This window comes from Hippichthys cyanospilos, chromosome 11 (genome assembly GCF_059441005.1).
Source record: "Hippichthys cyanospilos isolate Australia breed blue-spotted pipefish chromosome 11, RoL_Hcya_1.0, whole genome shotgun sequence".
Classification (NCBI taxonomy): Eukaryota; Metazoa; Chordata; class Actinopteri; order Syngnathiformes; family Syngnathidae; genus Hippichthys; species Hippichthys cyanospilos.
In genome coordinates this window covers 10187961-10210459 of record NC_142379.1, presented here as the reverse complement: position 1 = coordinate 10210459, position 22499 = coordinate 10187961, and the positions used below count along the sequence as shown (strand labels likewise).

Genomic DNA, 22499 nt, shown 5'->3' with positions numbered 1-22499 from the left:
AGTGCCGAGGTGACTAAAGACACGGTGAATGGCGTTGCTTCGCTTCCTAAGGTGTGGCTGCACAATCTAAACAACAAAATTCTACCTTTACAAATAAAGAATCTAATTTAGTTTTTATAATTTAGGTACTTTGATTGGGTTTGTCCATTTCTTGTATTTATTTATTAGTGATCCGTGAGCAACTCCTTTACATCACCTTACATTTTTGTACGTACCTCATTTAATACAGCCTTTTATTTAAGAGTGCTTAATGAAGGAAACACACAAAAGTTTCAACATTATAAAAATATCAGTGACAGCTAGGTGATCTCACAGTTCTAAGGGTTAAAGTTTGAATTCTAACCGTGTCTTTCTGTGGGGTTTCTTTTTGCATTGCGGCTCTCTTCCACGTTCCAAAAACATACATGTTCAGTACATTGAAGACTGAACTGTCTATATGCGTTTTGTATATCTGAATGCTTCTACATATATGTGCCCTGTGATTAGCTACAATCCTAATTAATGAAGCACAACAGAAAACAGATTTGCGCTACAGCGATTAATCGTCAATGGATCAATTGACAAATTAGTTGTTATTCATTTTTGATAATCAATTGTTATTGAACCTAGATTTTCGAAGAATTTCAGCCTCTCAACTGGAAGTACTGTATTGGATTTCTGTAGTCTTCAGAATTATAATGTCCATGATGACTGAAAATAAAACATCTGAAAAAAATTACTTTTATTTAGAAAAATAATCAGCAGCATTCGGCCTCACAGTTCAAATCCCAAGTTCAAATTCACTTTGCGCTGGGCTTCCTATGTGGAGTTTAAATGTTCTCCCCGAGCCTGTGTGGGTTCTCTCGGTGAACTCTGACTTCCTCCCACACTCCCAAGAAATGTGCATGGCAGGTGTATTGGACATACTAAATTGTCTTTAGGTGTGATTGGATGCCTGAATGGTTCTTGATCTCAGTTTGCCCTGCAGTTGGCTGGCAACCAGTTCTGGGTGTCCCCCGCCTACTTCCCATGGTCAGCTGGGATAGGCACCAGCAGGCCCGTGACCTAGTGAGAAGCAGCTCTAGAAAATGAATGGATGGATGATCATCAGCATTTTTGCCATTTTTATGACACTTTAATTGGAATAAACACCTGGCAGACTCAAGAGCGTGCTCTTGGGACATACTGTAAATAAATATCTCATTCACTGCCACTGATGACTACAGACGTCAAAAATCCTTTTTAACTGGGTCAGCAGTGAATTTGATAAGCACTTTTGGGCTTTCCACAGCTCCGCAGTCAGCTGGTCCTCCTTTTCTGAGGTGCATTTCTCTTCCCAACAAAATATTGTTACTCTTGGAAAGACAGACTTTTTGCATAAGATTACATAATACCAAGTCCTGGTTTTCCTCCAGTAGTTCTAATGGCAACCTGACAGAATGACTAAGCCACACACGTTTAACCACGGTGGCGGGCGCTTGTGACAGCATGGAGCCACGCCTGTAGCCCAAGTGCCGCACAAGACGGGCCTGTGATCTGGCTGTGATGAGAGATTGTGTCGCAGGAATCGGGCTGCACGCGCACATCACAACGCCGTGCGGTGCACATATCTGCACATGCATGCTTTATCGGCTGCTAGCGCGTTTGCTGGCAGGCCCCATGCGCACGTAGTGCGCACACACACGCGCGCAGAGAGAGGCCCAGTATGCCTGTTCAGATCAAAGAGAATAAACATTAATGGCAAATAGGTAATCTGCTCCTCTTGTCTGTTTTACATTTCAGGGCAAGATTGACTGCCTCTGGGGGACCAAGCCCTCCTGATTGAGGGCACGGTGAGCGGTAAAAAAAAGGAGGGAAGAGAGAAGGGAGGGAACCACGATTGATGGTAACCACATGATAGATTATTATTCTTATTTCAGGTATCTTTTTATTCTTATTCACACGGGAGCCATTGGAAAGAAGGTAATCATGTTCTCCACTTTAAATGGGCTCACCCTAGTCCTAATCTTGCACACATTGTTATTCCCATTTTTCCACTCACCACTCTATCTGTTCTCTATTTTGTCTTTGCTCTTCATTTTCCCGCCCACTCTCCTAATTTCAACTCATCCTCAACTTTTTCCGTTCCCTTCAAACTTCCTGTCCTCTCCGTCTCCTGCTTCTCTCGGGTCGCTGCACTGCCATCTCTCGTTGGTATTCCGCTGAGGGTGTCAGAGTGGCGTGGCCAGGTTGGGGCGGGTTACGCTCTGAGGCTTAAATCCTATCTGCGTATCCATCATGAGGTCCTGTCCACTCAATCCTGCACTGATCCATCAGCCGGCATCCTCAAATACACATGCCATAAGACTGACTAATGGCACTGGAAGCACCTGTACAGTCCAAGTCAGCTTTGCTGTCAGTCCATTCTGGCGACATAACACTTCGTATACTATATAGAGTGGATTATGAAAAAAAAAGAAAAAAAAAAATCTACACACTTTTGTTCGAATGTCAAATAAAACTGAATGTTTGAGTGTCAGCTTTAGAAAAGTTTCAAATAGCGGTCAATGACATTTGTCATCCACTAGCCCCTATTATGCTTGGATTTTTCATGTTTATCTTGTGTGCCAATATATCGTCAATCCATTTTTTTTTTTTTTTTACAATATGTTATATTTGGCCACAATAAATGCGGCACGATGATTAATATTGTATATGTGAAATACAAATTATAGAGCAAAACTCGCTTGTTGCTATTCGTCTCAGGGTTTTGTCTTTGGCATTTACCAATGAATGACATCACAGTTGCTCAGGAAACAACCAATCACGCCTCACATGGTTTCTGAGTTAGGTCATGTGACATTCACAAACTAACCCATAATGGGTTGTTACCTAAGCAACTATGAGTTTATTTTTACTTGTCAGTAAGTGGCAAAATGGCCGCCACTTGCAGTGGATAAAAACAGGTGAATTTTGTTGCTTAATTCATATTTCATACATGCAATAATAACTAGAATACCATGTTTGGACTCGTGGGGCTACATAGAACAGATTATTGTAAGGTAAAAGGGAGTTCACGTCCCCTTTATACAGCAATTTTTCCATTGCTTAACTAGTAACAGCTAATTCTATTCCATTTGGTAAGTCGTTGCTGCCCCTCCAATATTTGTCGCATGAAAATGCCACTGTGCAATTCTGACAAATTTGCCATTGCGTTCAATCCCTCCAGCACCCCTGGCAACACATCCCACCTGCTCCTCGCTAAGCAGATTACACAACTCTGCTAATCATAGCCGCGTTTGTATGCGCTGATGTCATGTGCCATAGTTCTAAATCTCCCAAATCCCCTTCACCTTTCATCTCACGCCACTCCGACAACGCCGTTTTCTGACAGATGTTCTCATTGCCAGCGCCGGTGATTGACTGCATACCAAGGTCAAAGCCATCCTGAAAAGTGTGGCTCCTCCCCCACAAAAAAGTTGTAAAATGGTGCAGAATCACCCAGACTGTTAAAGGTCTCACTGTTAATGGAAACACCTCTGTAATGAGAATATTAAAACACTTTTTCCCTATTTGTGATTAAAATGATCTCTGCTCCCCTTGCAGCCATACACAAATAAACAAAAGGGCCCACTTGCTGCATACATTAGAACAATCTTTTTTTGTGGCAGCATCTGTGCATGTCTGTGTGTGTGTATGTGTGAGGGATTTAAATGGGAAAAAAAAAACACAGTTTACTGGTTCATTAGTAGCAGATTAGCTATGCTAATGACATGGAGCACCACACATGGAGACGTATCCTTCATATTGCTGAAAAGGATACGTAAGCTGCTCCATAAGTGTGACTGTGAGTATAGATGTGTGTGGGGTGCAAATATGTACACATGAGGAATGACTAAGTCGGTCCATTGAAACACAAAAGAAAAGAAGCACAAATGGACAGCACTGTAATAATGACATAATCATCATTCAACAAATCAACGTATGGATGATGATCACATTAATTAGAGAATAGAAAAGAGCCATCACAAAAGATTGATGTCAAAATTAAGTGAAACCAAAAGAGATGAACATGCCCTACCAAAATGCAGAGCTAGACAAAAATGAGTTGAAAATGTGTCTGATAATCAATGTCAGTCACACACACACACACAGTTAGAAACTGATAGTGGCCCATCCCTAGTAAGTTGGGGTCACCACAGTGGGATAAATCCATTACAGTTTTCCCTCGCCACTTTGTCCTTCACTTTTTGCGGCTTCAGTTCTTTGCGCTTGCTTTTTCTTTCAAAAATATATCGACTGTCGTGTAGGATAATATGGTAGGTGCTGTTTTTATGACACTTTACATCAATGCTTTACAGCAGCACCTAACCAATGTACAGTACTGCAATAACACACCCTCGCTCAGTCTAGTGGAGTCTCAACCAGTGTTAATATCCGGTCTTGTTCAGCTGCAAATAAAATCAGTTTCACGTTACACTTAACCACTGCTTTTCATTCTACATCGACGGAGTCGTGACATTATTTATATAAGGGCATTTTAGTGAGAAGTAAGTGGTACGCACGTGTGGAAGTCACATGTAAAATAAAATTAATCAAAATAAAAAATTACTGCTGGAACGTGAACTCTGCCTCCCCGCCGTTATGGGCTCCGGTTTGGTCTATGTGCGGCAGACGCTATTCAGGAGCATCTTCAGCTCTAGAGGGGGAATCACCCAGTGTTTCCCCAACTACAGTGTGGCAAATGAGCATTTTTCATGATGATGGCGAAGACTGGGGCTCGCAATGACACTAGGAGCGTTAGGCTCACTCGCGCCATGATTTCACACACTGAATGTTTGTTTTTGCCCACAAAGAGACAAATTCTTGTTCTGCCTCTGTACTCCGGTAAGGAGATCACTGGGCATTAGGATGGTAGGTAGGAAAGGTTTTGTTGAACACATTTCATAAGGTTTAAGTACGTAGTAGAATGGCTGTGTGGCTACGTGCTCATTGTTTTTACATTTGGAAAAAAGCTGTGCAAAGAAGTGACCTGGTTGCAGGGAATAGATAGCAGGCAGTCCTGTGAATAGGGAAACTCCATATATAAATGATGCCTATTAAAATGCATTGAGAGGAAACAAATTTTATTTTATTCATTAAAATTATTTTTAATTTAATCTGTATTTTGTCAAAAATAGACATTGGCCTAAAAATATTCATATAGGTCGGGCCCTAACTGAAAGAACCGTGAGGTGCTGTGAGGCAACTTATTCACAGACCCGCCGCAACACTGCAGATCTCAACAATCACGACCAAATTAAAAGTTGGCAATTCACACTTGGCAATTGACACGTACAGACTCTGAAGCGTTTGGAGGTGCCACGTATTGCCTCATAACATTTTCTTTCTCAACAAAAAACAGCATAACGTGATTGTAAAACAAGTGGCAGGTTGCCTTGGTCACTGTGTCCACTGTGTCTCTTGCTTATACCTTCTATCTCGGCTGCGGGACCTGTGCGAGCGGTGGCTTCTTTTGCGAGATGAACTTCGGGAAGAGCTGCTGCTCGAATGTTTCTTTCGTCTAAAAACAAAAACAAAAAGACCCTTAAGACGAATAAACAGTGCCCAACTCAGTAGTTACAATCCAAACAAATCACCACAAATTAAAGTGTGACTTGTCAATCTGTTCTACTGAGTGTGTGTGTATATATCTGTTCTACTGAGTGTGTTGTGTGTGTGTGTGTGTATATATATATATATATATATATATATATATATATATATATATATATATATATATATATATATATATATATATATATATATATAAAAACAAGAGTCCTTTAATATCTTGTACATTCATTTCACAAATTGTTGTTATAGCTCACGTAAGCCACCTGAAAGTCTTCTGATGTAAAAATTCTCAATCAGATGTTCTAACAGCTGCCACAGGGCAGCACAGCCATTGAGTGTGCCCTATGGTTCCTCCACAGGGGCCTTTTGGTGCGACGCCTCGCTTTAAAAGCAAGCGTCAGTTGCAGCCATTTTGCCAACACAATTAACACAGCACTCCTATTGATATCATTTACCTTTTATCTTCACTTTTGAGTTGGATGAACAGTGCTAACAGTTTGAGGAACACACTTTTTTTTAAATCTCTTCTTTTGTTTTATCAAAGCCCAAAAATAACCCGTTTCAGTTCAAGCAAAACATACTAATGCACTCTATGAGAGGTTCAGTTCAAGCAAAACATACGAATGCACTCTACGAGATGTTCTACAAGATGGATGAGCGAAAAGTAAAAATGAAAGCAGTACAACTAGCAAGTAGTAGTATTACAAAAGGTGCAGAAAGGATGATTTAGTACAGTATTCCAAAAGGTTGGATCCCGTGAGTGAGAACTTGTGAACCAACTCACAAGCCTCCACACTTTATCAGGAGATGGTGTCAGCTCATCCAAAAAAACAAAACAAGCAGATGTACAGATACACCTTTCACACAAACTCAACTTTTTCTTGTTCACTCGCACATTTTTTTCCTGCTCTCTGCCTCTATTTCAACTTACAAAAAAAGCATAACGTACTTAAATAGTTTTGTCAAGAATGTGTACTTCTTGTGAATTTATCCACATTATTTTACCTTTTACCAACTCATTCACTGTGAGCCAGGCTAAAAAAAATTGTTTAATGCCTTTTGCTGTTAAAGGCAGTGATTGAGTTGGCACTACTTTGCTTTACAGAAACACAGTATCTATTTCTAAATACTGTAAGTACAGTATGAGTGCATGCAGAAGCGAGAATAAGTCAACATGAACAACAAAGGGAAAACATGTTGAATATTCATCTGTGTCAATTCATTCTCAAGGTATCAAATCAATCACTGGACTTCTCTGGTCTTAAATGACATTTCATCTCTGGCTTGGTTAGGACTATAGCAGCATTGTTGCAAGAGGTGATCCAAATTGTCCATTTGGGATTGATTCAACTTTAGATGTTCCACAGTATTGTTTAATTATATCACCTGTTCATGAGTCAAACGCTTGTTGTATTCCGGGGGCTTTTTAATAGGCATGCTGCCGCATATGCATGTTAATTGATCAGACTGTATTGGTGAGCAGATGACGAGTGCTCCCAGGGTTTTACCGCTCCACCCTGCTCAGACAGGCAATGACTTCCCATCAGCAGTAATGGACCTTGACCAGGCCTCATAAATAATTACCATCAACCGGCCTTGTCTGGGCAGTCCAAACACAGACAGTGGTAGCTATGGATGGATGGAGGTTTGATGAAGGGGCTCAGCTCTAGTGGCGAGCCTCCTGCAAGAAAATGTGATTGTAGCAAAAACAGTCCTCAATTCAATGATTAATTAACAGCAGCTTAAATAAGGTGTGATATTTATAATGAAATTGTTACAATTCTTCATGGTGTGAGGATTAATTGTTTCCAAGTGGCCCGAAATACTATATGTGGGCAGGTCAACAGTGAATCGCTAATAATTTTAAACTAAGTAAGCTTGGGATCATTCATCAAGATATCCAAAAATGTATGTCTTTTGCTTTGCATATTTAGAATAGAGTATTTTAAATGTGATAATATTTTTTTTTAATTATGCAGTTGCATTTAAATGAAGAACATGGACTGTAGTGGGATACATGGCAGCTAACCACTCAAAAATTGGAACTACCCTGGACTTTTTGGTCTACATATACCTGCAATACAAATTGGCAGCTCGGTGAACCAGTGGTTAGCACGTATGCCTCAAAGTTCAGGGGCTCGAGTTCAAATCCACCTCGCTCTGGCCTTCCAGTGTGGAGTATGCATGTTCTCCCCGAGCCAGCGTCGGTTCTCTCAGGGCACTCCGGTTTCCTCCCACGCTCCAAGAACATGCAAAGCATGTGTATTGGATTTACTAAATTGTCCTTAGGTGTTATTGGGTGTGTGAATGGTTGTTCGTCTCTGTGTGCCAGGTCAAACAATTGGCTGGCAAACAGCTCAGGGTGATCCCCCACTTACTACCTATCCGCTTACTGCCTATCGTCAGCTGGGATAGGCACCATTCGGCCCACAACCTTTCTCGAGTTGTGGGTGAGTTGACTTTAGTCACGGCTTATTCTGTTGTATGAAGGACAACAGGTGTACACTGTACACAGTTTTATTTTACCTTCTATGTAATGAAAGACTATTAAATTTGATCACATTTGATCAGACCTAAGCTAATAATAATTAATCCAAATCCTTTCTTTATAAAGGGAGAATTTGTGTAGCATCACTGTGCATGCACATTTGTTGCACTTGGTCGGGTGTAAGCAACCCAGGTCCTAGAGAGCTGCGTGTATTGCGTGTTTTTTACGTCTCCCTCCTCCTTATCCACAACTGATTCGAATAATTAGCTCATCATCAAGTTCTGCAGAAGCCTGATGATGTTTTTGATCATTTGAATCAGGTGGGTTATAGAAGGGAGACATCCAATATACGCAGGATGGCTCCTGTCTAGAACCGGAGTTTCTTGCCATGCACTTGGCAGTCTCACCTTCTGTCCCTGGAGCGTGAGCGGCTCCGGCGACTGGACCTGTGACTCCGGTTGCTTGTCACCCTGCTCCCGGAGGAGGAGGACGAAGAAGAGGAAGAAGAAGACGAGCGGCGACGCTGCTTTTTTCTCTTCCTGCTACGACTTTCACCTTCACTGCTCGATGAGCGTCGACCCATGATGACTGACTACCTGTCATGCACCAAACACACATAACACAGTGGCTAATGTTTACATGTGATGTTAGTCTCGACGAGCGACTACTGTGCTTGACGAATTATGTTTAACGGCGATTTGCATAACACCGGATAGACAGCTAACGGACCCTTATAAGGACTCTATCGGGAAATGTATTGCTTATCATTCGAATGTTTTGAAGGATGCCTGTTTTGAGTAGCTAGCTAGCGGACTAGGCTAGCTCTACACCGCCACGTCTGAATTATTAACTCGACTCATACCTGAGGGGCTGCACAATTGTTTTTGGCTGACGTTTAAGTCACGAGAAGACTAAATTCGAGAGAAAATAAGTCGAATTGGCATTATCTTATTGTACATCCCGCTTCTCACCGTTGCCGAGCTCCACAACAAACATGTGAGGTAGCGCCAGACTAAGTGAGTCGAACAAGAGCGCCTCGATCATGTCAACTCAGGCACAATACGGCAGAAATACATCGATCCATTTACTATTAAGGTCTGGTGACGTTTCGAGTCGCTTTTAATTTCTTGATTTTGCGATTCACTGTTAATTTCGCATTTTATTCATTAAAACGTATATCATTGCAGTCCTCGATTCAGTTCAGTTCAATTTAGCTATTTTTGTGGCTAAAGTGGAATAATAATGAATTCAATAAAGTAGACATTTTATTGAACCCTTTTGTCATATAAATACGTTAAATATTGTTAGCTCTGCAAGAACAAGTCATAAAAATACACTTAACATAAAAAGACTTAAACTCACTACGCTTATGCAGGATTGCTTTCTGTCCTTATTTTAAGTATACAGTAAGTACCAACCTTTTTCAGAATCTCGTTTACACGAACACCAGAATATTTATGTATTCAAATTATTCGTAAATGCCTGGGAATAAATGTGTGTTTTAACAAATACACATGTAGATATTTAAATATGTCTGAAGTATTGAATTGACAATGCCATTTTAAAGTTTGGCAACATTAAGCACAGATTAAATACGAAAGCTGGTTAAAAATATAGGAAAAATAAAAGTTCGAAACCAAAATACGGTATATATGTGATGTATTGTAACTACAAATGAACTGTACTTTCGGAGTTCTTTTGCATATTACATAAGAATTTGTACACCACCACCATGAGATGCATATACACAAACAATCAGTGTGTACAGGAACATATTTTGTTCACTTTTTACAATTTGACAAAGATCCTCTCATGAACCCAACTTTTCCTTGCATTATAAAAAACTGATTGAATTCATATATAATAGAAATCAAAGTTTCAAAAAAATCCGAAGTGAATGTTTTAAAAACAAAAACACCAGTTCCTAAAGATTGAATACAAATATAATGAACATTAAATACACCAGATAAGGAAAATATATTGATTCTTGCATCATTGTAATGATCATTGTCATGTGCATATGTAGGAAAGAACATTCATTTGCATTAAAATGAGCGTTTTATAAACCCAAAGTTTCTTGCTTTAAAATGTTCTGAACTGCTTCTCACATGAGTCTCCAGTTAACTGAAAAACGGTTTATTGTTTATGCAGGAGTACAGGAAAGTGTGGTCAGATTTCCCTGCACCGCACGTTTGCATCCTTGAGTTTATGTGCATGAGGTCATCATCACAACAAAAAACAAACACATTAGGTGAAAGTGTTTTCTCTACAAAGTGCAGATGAATATATAACGCAATTTTCCTGCAACAAATTAATTCGAGGATGGGGGGGGGGGGGTGAAAAGATAAACAGGATGCGCATCGCCTCAATTAGGCATGCAATGCTGCTTTGGGCAGGAATAACAGTAATTAATGCTAAAGGTTCACACTGAAACGTCGTTAATATTTAATCTGGGGGATTTATTATCACGGCGTGGAAATTGAGATACATATAGATTATCAATAAACACGCCTTATTTAGCATCACGTTTGAAAAAAACTGCTCTATTCTTTTAATTGCTCTCATTGTTTATTTACAAATATAGGCCACAATAATTCCATCGTTAATTAGCAAGCCCATTGGCAACGCATACTAGCGAGAGGAAAGTTAATTGAACGTTTAGCTGCTATTTAACACCGTAAGCATGCCTTTAAAAGGCCCACTGAGGATTCCGATACAGTAGCAGGACCGTTCAAGGCGTAATATTTGATGTGAAACAAATGTAGGCTTTTAATATATATATATATATATATATATATATATATATATATATATATATATATATATATATATATATATATATATATATATATATATATATATATATATATATATATATATATATATATATATATATATATATATATATATGTGTGTGTGTGTGTGTGTGTGTGTGTGTGCGAGCGTGCGTGCGTGCGTGTCTGTCTGTCTGTCTAATTGCATCACGCAAATAACAAAGCTATACTTACAAGAGCATAACACAGTACTGGCATATATCACTTACATCACTTCATGGAAAACAAAAAGTCTATCTGGTGATAAATACCAATAAAAATCAACCTTGCACCCATTTTATGCTTACTTGGGAAAACCATGTAAAATAATAACTTCATTTATTTTTCCTAAGTTTCTCGTAACACGTGGCAAATAAAACTAATCCCCCGAAATACACGCAAAATATGTAAATAAATAATAAGTGACTAAGTCTTTTGTTTTATGCACTAATCAGAGATAGGAGGCTGTTGTCATTTTCACATATTTGTAAGCCACTCCCCTGCAGAGAGAGAGAGTGCGATAGAGAGCGAGGCGAGAGAGAGAGAGAAGGGCGAGAGAGCGAAAGATTCATTGCATTCTCTCGGGTGTTTAAAAAGTAACTCAGGACAATAGCGGCGAATGAGCGCTTAATTAAATTAATTAGTCCTTCTTGTCAATCTTGGATTAATGGCCAATAGCTGCTGCGGCGGGGGTGCTTAATGTTTTTTTTCTTTTACTAGTGAGGGTGGATGAAGGGAGGAAAAGGAGAGAGGGAGGTAAGGAGGGACGGGAGGAGGAGGTGGGGGGCTCATCCCGGCATCCTGAGGGGAGGTAATTTGCACGGATCAAGGGGGCAAGGCGCCGCAAAGTATAAATAGTGTGACTTCAATCGAGGATCACCAGCAGGTTCCCCAACTTTGCTTTACCAAAGGAGGGAGAAATTGGCCGAGGAAGACGTGTCTTTATATGCCACTTTCGGGCGCCTTCCCAGAGAGTTGGCAGCATCACCTCGTCTCGTTTTCAAGGGGCCGCACCATTGATGTCTTAAGCTGCCGTGGAGCAAAGGGAGAGGGGCTACGGCGACTGATTTTTTTTTCCTTCTTTGAGAGGAAAAAAAACACCGAGAGTGTGTGATGGAGGAGCTCACCGCCTTCGTGTCGAAGTCTTTCGATCACAAAGTGAAGGAGAAGAAGGAGGTGATCACCTACCGCGAGGTGCTGGAGACAGGCGCGGCAAGGGCGGCCGGCCGCGGCGGGGAACCCTTGGCCCCGGAGCACGGAAGCCGCGAGGAGGCGGCGTCCGCGGCGGTCGTAGCCCGGAACGTGGCGCTCTCGCCGGGCAGGGAGACTGACATCCTTAGCCCGGAGAGGACCAGAGACGCCGGCAGTCCCAAACTCATTGACGGTAAGAGTCGATAATGTATGGATCGGTTTGGAGGAAATAGTCTATAGAGGCTACATAAACGTGCTCAATTGAGTTGCAACTATTTCATTTGGTTGGTATTCATGTAGCGAAAACCCACTGCAATGTCGGTAGAACTATTTATAAAGTTAATCATCAATGTTTGATTTTGAATCAAAAGCACAGTTAACATTTTTTGTAGTACATTAAAATAGATGAACTTTCTTTTTTGATTTAAAAAGACCCAAATGTACATTTAAAGTACATTCCATTAATTATATGACAAGCAGGTTTTGCAGCAGGTGCACGTTCTTTATAAAGCTGGCCGGTGTATTCGTTTGTTGTTCTTTTGAGTAATACACGCCGTGTGTAGTACAATTACTTGCATGAACGTGATAAAAATTAGTAATATAGAAATCAAATAAATTTGATCGAGCTCGGAGTCAATAATGTATTTTTAAAATCAATAAACGTAACTATATTATCCATAAAAAATGTTATTAATAACCGTATCATCATTTTCATAACAAAGAAAAAAAGCACATTTCAATAGATGCTGCTAAAGAAAAGATCAAATTCAGGTTTGTCTTTTTTATTAAGCAGATCAAAATGTGTCAACACATGCTTTTTAAACGTGGCCGTGACTGATTGCTTGTTTCCCGCGTGGATCACTCACACACACACACACGCGCATGTACACGCAGCGAAGCCCCAGTCGTGGTGCACACACTCACACACGGTTGTCTTGCATATTTATAAGCACTTAATAATTAAAGAGCTTTATGTAGCTCGACAAAACATCCGAGCTGTGATCCGCTTTTTGAGGTTTGGGGAGGGGTGGTCTCTGGTTCTCTTTGCATTGCTTTCAGTTTTTTCTCCCATTGCGGCCATTTGTGCATCTTCCGTGAAGTAACGTGTAATTTTTTTTTAAGGTGCCACTGAGGTGAAGGAGAGGAAAGAGGAGTCCGGTAAGCCCATGGAGGACGAGGCACAGACCAAAATAAAGCAGAGAAGAAGTCGGACTAACTTCACGCTGGAGCAGCTCAACGAGTTGGAGAGGCTGTTCGACGAGACCCACTACCCGGACGCCTTCATGCGGGAGGAGCTGAGCCAGAGGCTGGGGCTCTCTGAGGCCCGGGTGCAGGTCAGCAAACACTTCAACTTTCCACATGAGAGAATTTGAATGCACGGAAATAACAGATAACTTGCTTGCTAACTAACTTTTTATATTGTGAAAAACAAACAAACATTAAAACAAAGAAGACATGTATAGTAACTGATAATGAATCTGAAAGATTATATTAAATATATTCAAAACAAGTAAGGACGGAATTATTTAATACAACTTTTATTTTATTGTGCAGTTACTTGGGAAATGTATTAACAGTATACAATAATTAGCGGTAGCAAAATTATTAAATGGGCTTCAGATAATTATGTACATAGTAAAAACGACGTTTAATTTGAAGGCCTACATTTAAAATCATAGATATTTCTGTTCAACAAAAAACAAATGATGGGAACATAATGTAAAAACAAAAGAAAACAAACTTTTTTTTTTAACCATCGTTAAAATATTGTAATATCCATTTTGAATAGGAAATTCAAATTAAATACACACTGTGAACATTTTTAACGACAACAAATATATACATAAAAAATTATTTGTCGTATAAATTAGCCTCGAAATCTCCAACGTGCGTTTATGTGATAAGCAAAACTATATACACATTTTTAAGCGTGTCTGCTTAAAAAGCCTTTCATCCTTTCATGGACCGTATTTATCACTTTCTGAACCACATATTTAGCCAAAATAACTGCAAACTTGGCTTAAAAGAATTCCAGATAAATTAACAAATATATTGACACATTTTTTTCTGTTCGATTAAAAACACATTGATTTCTCTCCTCATTTTGAACTATTCTTCCACCAGCTGCAAGCGTTAACATAGTCTCACATATAGGGGGTGTGTTTACGTCACACTGCACATGCTTTTCATCCTCACCATTAGTTATGAGTGCAGTATAGCAGCGTGCTTATGTGCATGTGCGTGCATGTAACATGTTGTTGCTCATGAGGGCCCACGAGCAAAAAGACCATCTGGACAGAAACTCAGTATGCCTTAAGGAGGGTGGCGGTGGGGTGGGTGGTGTAGTGTCTTCGAACGTGTGAGAACAGAAAATTGTATGTGGCTGATCGCATTGTGAAAAAAAGGAAAAACAAACAAACAAAAAATGACGATAATAATAAGAGGAGTCAGCAGAAAACGTTTTTTTTTTTTTTTTTGGGGGGGGGGGGGGGGGGGGGGGGGTTCCCACTGGTCCAGTATTACTGAGCGTTTTGCATATATCGTATATTATCGAGACAGACTCCCCACCAGCACTATAATACATTTATGAAAACTCTCACAGCTTTATTTTCTATTTTTCTGCCTCAATCGATAGCTTTGCTTTTATCACCGCTATAAATTTCAAGTGGAGCGCGCGCAAAATGCTCAATAAATGAAATCCGCCGACAGCCAAATCGATAATATTTTCTATCACAAGATGCTGCGTATTTGCGGCAATTTCAATAAACGTGCTCTTTTGCCGTGAGATTTCTGTTTAAGTGTTTTTTTTTTTTTAGCGTTTGGCGCGGAATAATTAATGGTTGCGGTCATTTAATGAGAGTAAAGCGGTGCAATGAGAGAGGAAGAAGAAGAGAAAGAAGGGCAAGCATCATCATGGCTGCTACTCGATAGCAGAGTCCATTCAAAGTCTGCTGGGACACTCATGTACAGAAAGATGACACCAGCCCAGACAAGGTTATTTATTATAACCCAAATCGTCCTGCAACATCTCAATTTGCCTGAAGAAAGGAGTTGATATTTTATTTATTTATATATATATATATATATATATATATATATATATATATATATATATATATATATATATATATATATATATATATATATATATATATATATATATATATATATATATATATATATATATATATATATATATATATATATATATAAATACATTGTAATCGTGTGTGTGTATACACTTGGATGCATTGGGATTTTTTTTCTTCTTCAAATCCTTTCTTGTGGTTATTGTCACTTAAAAGGGATTAACCGTCCCCACGACCCCCCCCCCCCCCTCCAACGCACACACACACGCGCGCGCGCACACACACATGCACACACAATTAATATGAATGCACGTGTGTTGCTACAGGTTTGGTTCCAGAACAGAAGAGCCAAATGCAGAAAGCAAGAGAACCAGTTACATAAAGGTAAAGGCTATATATGACTATTACATTTGTGCTCAATTGCTATTGACGAAGGCTAGACATTAATACATTAATGATTAAAACACATACACACACATACACACACACACACACAACAGATATGCATTTATTACACACACACAATAAAATAATCTATCTGGACTTGCATTGGTTCTTCAACCTAGTATCGCTGTTCAGGCATAACCAATTCAGTTATGGTTACCCCAGCTGAAAAGAACATTGAATTTTATCGTAAACCAATGTAAAATTATATTTAAATACTGAATCAATCCAAATGTATTGCTTGTAAAAGTGATAAATAATGAACACAAAAACAATTGAATAGATTGTAATGTAAATTAAACTGAAATGCACTCAGACAGTAATTATTTATTTTACTTGCCCCCACCTTTTACAAATTACTGGCTATCACATCTTTAGTTCAACCCCCCAAATTTTGTTGTCACCCATTTTGTCTCCTCTATTTGAGATACCCTTTTGAGATGCCATTTCATTTGCCAGTTTAGAGATGTTCAATACCACTTTTTGTTTTCAGACCAATACCATGTACGATTAGTCATCTCTTGAGTAGTCCCTGCCACCGATGCCTCTAGTAGTTTTGATATGCAGATAAAGACAATTTTTTGTTCTTCCAATTGAATAATTTTTACCTTGTGATAATAAAACTGCTCAAAGAGAGCAGCTGATTATAGTATATGCCATCAGGAGGCCTGACACCTTGAAATACAGCAAGATATTGTCCCGATACCAATCCTTGTTATCAATACCCACCCATCGCGAGTTCAGTTTGCAGACTATATTGTAAATGGATAGATAGGCTCCTCTCTCAAAATTGTGGGCTGGCCTATATACAGAATGATAATCATTTAATAGCACAGCATCTGCACCAAAAGACGGGCCACCGGGCATTTGCCCTCTGCTCCAAATTGCCAGTCCAGACGTGACTAAGTAGATTTATCCAGTTTCACATAAGTGGAAAATGTTTTTTAGTTTACTGCAACATGAAGAGTAAAATACTAATAGTACCAAGTGATATAATGAGCAAAAATGTAATAAAATATAACCAATACAACCTGATGGCATCTCTATTGTGGCTGGAAGAAGTGACCATTTTCCTCATTCAAATGGCCCCCCTGATTACAGATACAATCAGACACATGCATTTTCCAACAAAGCAATAAGGTATCTTTGTTTCAGATGATATCCACTTTTTGTGACATTTTTGTTTAGTGGTGAGCATAAATGTGTTCCCTATATGTCAAGCTTAACAATTCAAGTGCCTATTTTGTTTGCTATTTGTGACTGTTGTCTCCTTGGCTCTGATCTCAGCCCTTTTTTCCCAACATGCAGGAGTCCTAATCGGAGCAGCGAATCAGTTTGAGGCTTGTCGCGTGGCGCCATATGTCAACGTGGGGGCTTTACGGATGCCATTCCAACAGGCAAGTATCACTTTGAAGTATCCTGCAATGCTATATTGGCAAAGGCCCAAGCCAAATGCAATACTCCATGTAAAGTATGATTGTAGGACACTGTGCACAGCAAGGCCTCCAACAAGGACAGTACATTTTGTTTCATTTGCACATTGAACAAATAATGCACATCTACACTCATCCCATAAAAGGAATAGTGTGTTAATAACATGACAATATTTGTATTATGTAAAAAGTTCCCTTGACAGATTTTTTTTCTTCTTCTTTTGCATTATTGACATTTATGAACAAAAAAAAAAAAAATTCAGTTTGAGATGTAAATTGTCAATTTGCAAAAATAGGTTAAATTTGTAGTGATATCAAGCCATGATATTGAGATCATATTTTTATTGTGTTTTTAGAACATGGATTTTTTTCCCCATCATCACTTAACACATTTTCTATTATTTACATTCCAGTAAGGGTCAATTCATGAAAATGGTAATGAAGATCTTATTTGATCAAATTGCAATTGATAAAAACATGCATGTTTATTCAGACTTTCTGGCTGCCTATCATCGATGTCAGTGTACTTTTTAGAAACTTTTGTGTGGACAATATAGGTCTAGTTTTGGTACATGGGCTTTCTTTAGTAGCATGTGCAAAAAAATCACTCACTAAGTGCAGTTCAGTTGTATTTAACTTTTAAAGTGGAAGTAAAATCAAAATATTTTGTTACAAAAAATATGTTCATTAATATGTGGCCTCATCATTCTTAGCGTGGTATTCTGATCCATATTGTGATGATTAAATCTGAATTACACAGCAAAATCTACAAATAATCCATCTCAAAATGCGGGCTTTTTGCCACTAGCTGTTGACAGAAATTGGCATCACAGTTGTTCAGGACTTTATCAAGTGACATTTGCAAACTGAGTCGTGACCGTAGCCCTGAGCAACTGTGCTGTCATTTTAATTCGCTAGCAAGTGACAAAATGGCCCCCCTGGAGATACAAGATAAGTGAATTTTGCTGCTTAACACATTTTCAACAAATGCAATATCAATGAAGAATGTATAGACAAGTAGAAGAGAACATCATATACATGTGATGTGCAAATATTTGGGTGAGCTTCCCCTTATTTGTTCTCTAAGCCAAAAAAAAAAATATATATACATATACTGTATATATATCGTTCAACCTGTTACCGTGGTTTACAATAGTAGTGCATATGTTTTTTAGGAATCAAAATTCTGTGCCGTGTTTTTGAACCCTCAGAGGTTGGTGCTCTTTTGAGGTTTTAATTGTTAATTAGATTTGGATCAAATTGCAGACACACCCCACTAAAAAAGCACTATTAAAAAAAAAAAGCACATGTGTATGTCCCATGAGCCACTGCGAACTTAACGCATGTTCTCCCCCCCTTCCCCTTCTCTCCCCCCTCCTGCGTTCGTCCTGTAGGATAGTCATTGCAACGTGCCGCCCTTCTCCTTTCAGGTGCAGGCGCAGCTGCAACTGGACAGCGCTGTGGCGCATGCGCAGCACCACCTGCACTCGCACCTGGCCGCGCACGCGCCTTACATGATGTTCCCGGCGCCGCCCTTCGGCCTTCCTCTGGCCACTCTCGCGGCGGAGTCGGCGTCGGCCGCTTCAGTGGTGGCCGCCGCGGCCGCAGCCAAGAACACCAGCAAGAACTCGAGCATCGCAGACCTGAGACTCAAGGCCAAGAAGCACGCGGCCGCGCTGGGCCTGTGACGAGCAACGCGATTACGACGTCGCTCGGGAGCGCGCACGTACGGGGGAAACGCCGCAATGGCCACGCCAGGACGCCTATTTATGATTTTTTCTTTCTTTCCCCCGACGGACAACTCAGAATACAGGCTATTTATGAGATTATGAAAAGTGACTGCTTGATAGCCTTAAAAGTACTTTTCTACGCCCCCCCCCCCAAAAAAAAAAAACAAACAAACATGGACGGCCCTTGTGGCAGAAAAAGGAGGAGGAGAATGCAGCTGGCTGTCGAAAGATTGTCAAACAAGGCGAACCATTCTGCAGTCTGTTTTAACATCATATTATTATGATTATTGTTAATATTATTATTAGGACTTACAGAGGCTGGCCTCTTTATAGTTCAACACCCCTCCCTCCAAGAAAGGAAGGAAGTGATGGGTGTTCCTATCTAAAATGTTTGCATGAGTCAAGACGCTGACCTATGACCTTGTTTTGTTTTTTTTTTTAAAGGTGATGCCAGACACCACATATGTGAGATCATAATATATGTTTTTTCTTTTCTTATTCTTTTTTTTTGCTAAGTGGTGTTACATCTCCTTTTAAAGGGGGTGCTTATGTTATATAAATGACAGTATATATAACAAAAAACTGTAAAGCGGTACAGGCACATGTAAAATATGTTTATACACAAGGAACATTCATTTTTGTTCACTTTTTTTGTATTTGACTTTATTTGCATCTAAGCTACGTGCTTTCAGTATGTATTGTTTTTATTATTATATGACAGTGAAAGTGAACTCACCTGAGCTATTGGTTTCTTAAAAAAAAGAAAGAAAAAGAATATTCATGAAAAAAACATTTTTCATCACATGTGAAATAAGAATCCACCAAACCAAAATGTTTTTTTTTTTGTTCCTATAATAAATTAACTAAAGGTTCTTTAATGAGTTGACACTTTTATTGGAGCGGGAGGGGCCCTTTGTTCTGAATATTATTTATTGGTAAAGAACTGTTTTTTCAATAATTCATGATTGTGGCAGAAGTCTTTTGATAACGTCACAAATGACAGTTCTGTTTAGTGAGGAACATTGCTTGTTCCTCTGCCAAATTCATGCATTATGCATGCTTTTTGGTTATGGAACATTTGGAGAGGCGGACTGATCATTTCTGCTATACAAGAGAGCACAACAGGGAGATAACAGATAAAGAGCAGTCAAGTTTGGCACCCTACTTACGAAAAGATTTGTTTCTTTAATTGATTTATTTTTACAAAACTTTATTAATTTTGTCAATGCCGCCGGACACATGCTACATGTGATTAATAATTAATCGATGTTGGCGACAGTTGAAACTGTTGGTGGTCAAAAAGGCCTGTCCACTATTTTTGTTATCATAATGGCTGCATATCAAAATCGAGGGGGGGGGGGGGGACTTTGTGTGAAAGCTTCATTAACGCTTGCGCCTCACAAATTCATTTCCTGACATCTTAATCGCATCTTATTGAACGAACACGTGATGCCATCAGACGTAGGCGGATCGCCTTACAATCCCCAAATTTCCGCCTACAACAACAGCGTTGTGAGCTATTAATTAATAGCCGACTCACACTGAGTCTGTGTGTGTGTTGGCATTAAGGGGCAAGATCTAGACGCCAAAACTATTGAATTATTGATCATCAACCTCGCCAGTAATGGAGGAGACGGAACTGTGAAACTGAACTGATGGTGAGAGCGTCCCACTCAGGAAGATGCATTCAGGGACCAAACATTAGGCACAGATGCACAAATACTGTATTAAGAGAATTAAAACAGGAGTTGTATTTACGACTGTTGCTGTAGTATAGAGTGGTGTAAACCATTCTTTAAGACCTTCTTTAAGGCTGAAACTTAGCAAAGCTACCACAGGCCGGTGCAATTGACATAGCAGTCATGTAAATACTGGTTGGTGTCCGGGTACTTATTTACTTATTTACAGTATTTAACAGATATCACTTGGGTAAAGCAAGTTTGGGATAATATTCCAAGTAAGGTTATCTTCTAATCATTTCTGAAGACTATTTCAAACAAACTGCAACAAGGTTGTTGGAACAAATGATGAGAAAAAGAAGAGGACATACAGGTTTTAAATGGCAGGAGCTATTTGGTGTGTAGGATAGTGATGAAGACTTTTAGGTTTTTTAGATAAATCAGTATTCAACTGTGTCAAAAAAAGCATTGAAACTTCAAATCATTTTATTGTTGCAACATTAGTTTCAGTATTTGAGTCTATATTGCCTCGCAGTCTTGCCCCCCCCCCCCCCCATTGCAACAGTATGCCTCTTATAAAATGCCTCTAAAAGTACTGTAATTTTGTAATTTTAATAACACCATGTGTTTTAATTGGATAGCTCTGATCTATGTAACCACTAAAGTAGGGGGTAGACTTATAATTGCGTTTTTGTAAACTTCATCCAAATAAAAGGAGGGCCAACTTATAAACAAGGTTGACTGGTATTCAGAGAAATACGGTATTCATTTAACTCATTCGCTGCCATTGATGGCTATAGATGTCAAAGATCCATTTTTAATAATCAGAATAAGAGTAAGAATAAGAATAATTTAATATAATTTGTCATTTCATGTACCCTGTATGACATTGCATTCATTACACATTATGAAGCAAGAAAGCACGCTACACCAACACCCCTGAGCTGGGTTTGAAAGATATAGACGCTAAACAAATGTTCTTTATGGAGGATGTAACAATCAGCACCATAATTGGAAACAGACCCTTGGTCTTATATTTTGCAAGTTTTGGGAACTTTTCTTTTCCCAATATGGGTCCATTTTAGTTGTCTGGGTGCTCCAAAGTGAAGCTTCCGTTTTTCTGAGTAATCCGTTCCTAAAAGTCTGACTTAAACAGATTGGACAAAACAAAAGCTGTAATTCCAAAACAATTTGGTACAGTTACAAGAAAACAAAAACATGGCCCACTTTGTTTAAAACAAATGACCATATTCAAAAGAAAAAACAATCAATTCAAATAAGATTACATTGATTCAGAATTGATAACGTCCCAAATAGTTTTATGAAAAAAAATAAAATAAAAACATAACAAATGTACTCCCTGTAAGCTCACATGTAACTAAAATAAACACACCAAATAATACATGCTTGTCAATGCCATGCCTGAAATACTCTTTTATTTTAAAGTTTGTCTTTGCAGGAGTGATTGCTTGGAGCTTTCTCACAACTGTTTTTATTGCCATCACATCACCTTTCTAACAAAATCAACACAGCGGCATAAAAAAAAAAAAAATCGATTTTCGATGTTCAATTGCTGATTATGGACGGTAAGAAACCTCTATTCAACTATGCTGTCATTGTACAATACATCAAGTGCCTCCAGACAGCACTAGCTGTTAACCGCGCATTGTTTTTGTGTCTTAAATGTCTCGATTTGTCATTTGGAGTAGATCGTGACGATTCTTTGTTCGTCTATTAGTATAAAGCAAAAATTACTGTCCATCATATCATTTAGCATCTGACCCCAATCGCAGACTCAACAATCAGAATGGTGAGACAGTCAAAGATTCCCACCTCTTGCGGTTATAGAAGAAAACAACATTTGCATCCTTCGGCATCATTGAATATTTTTAAGGCATAGATACTCAAAAGTTTTTGCACTGTTAATAATTGCATAGTCTGCATCAAATACTTTTCTGGACAAATTAAGTCCCATATGACAGGAATTGCCCAGTCGTACTTTAGTGCTGAAGATTGTGATTTCTTCAAAATGTACACATGGTTGTACAAAAAAAATAA

The 22499-nt window shown here is 39.1% G+C and overlaps 2 protein-coding genes across 4 annotated transcripts in view; one reads left to right on the top strand and one right to left on the bottom strand.

The window, feature by feature from the left end:
- Window positions 1-9117, bottom strand: part of rsrc1 (arginine/serine-rich coiled-coil 1) — a 124382-nt gene extending 115265 nt beyond the window's left edge. The window contains exons 1-3 of one of the 2 annotated variants that reach the window (XM_088427778.1): window positions 9034-9117; window positions 8470-8658; window positions 5432-5521 (exon numbers count right to left, since the gene is read on the bottom strand). In XM_088427778.1, coding sequence (XP_088283904.1) covers window positions 5432-5521; window positions 8470-8645 — 266 coding nt within the window. In that variant the 5' untranslated portion in view covers window positions 8646-8658; window positions 9034-9117. Of the gene's footprint in view, window positions 1-5431; window positions 5522-8469; window positions 8659-8924 lie in introns of both variants that reach the window. The other variant, XM_088427779.1, reaches the window with a different exon arrangement.
- Window positions 9118-11690: 2573 nt separating this feature from the next.
- shox2 (shox homeobox 2) lies at window positions 11691-19607 on the top strand. 2 transcript variants are annotated; one of them, XM_088426720.1, is made up of 5 exons: window positions 11691-12259; window positions 13189-13400; window positions 15482-15539; window positions 16908-16996; window positions 18463-19607. In XM_088426720.1, the coding sequence occupies exons 1-5, from the start codon at window positions 11989-11991 to the stop codon at window positions 18718-18720; spliced, it is 888 nt and encodes a 295-aa protein (XP_088282846.1). In that variant the 5' UTR covers window positions 11691-11988; the 3' UTR covers window positions 18721-19607. The 2 variants fall into 2 exon arrangements, with proteins under 2 accessions (XP_088282846.1, XP_088282844.1); XM_088426718.1 differs by having other exon boundaries at window positions 18427-19607.
- Window positions 19608-22499: the final 2892 nt, after the last annotated feature.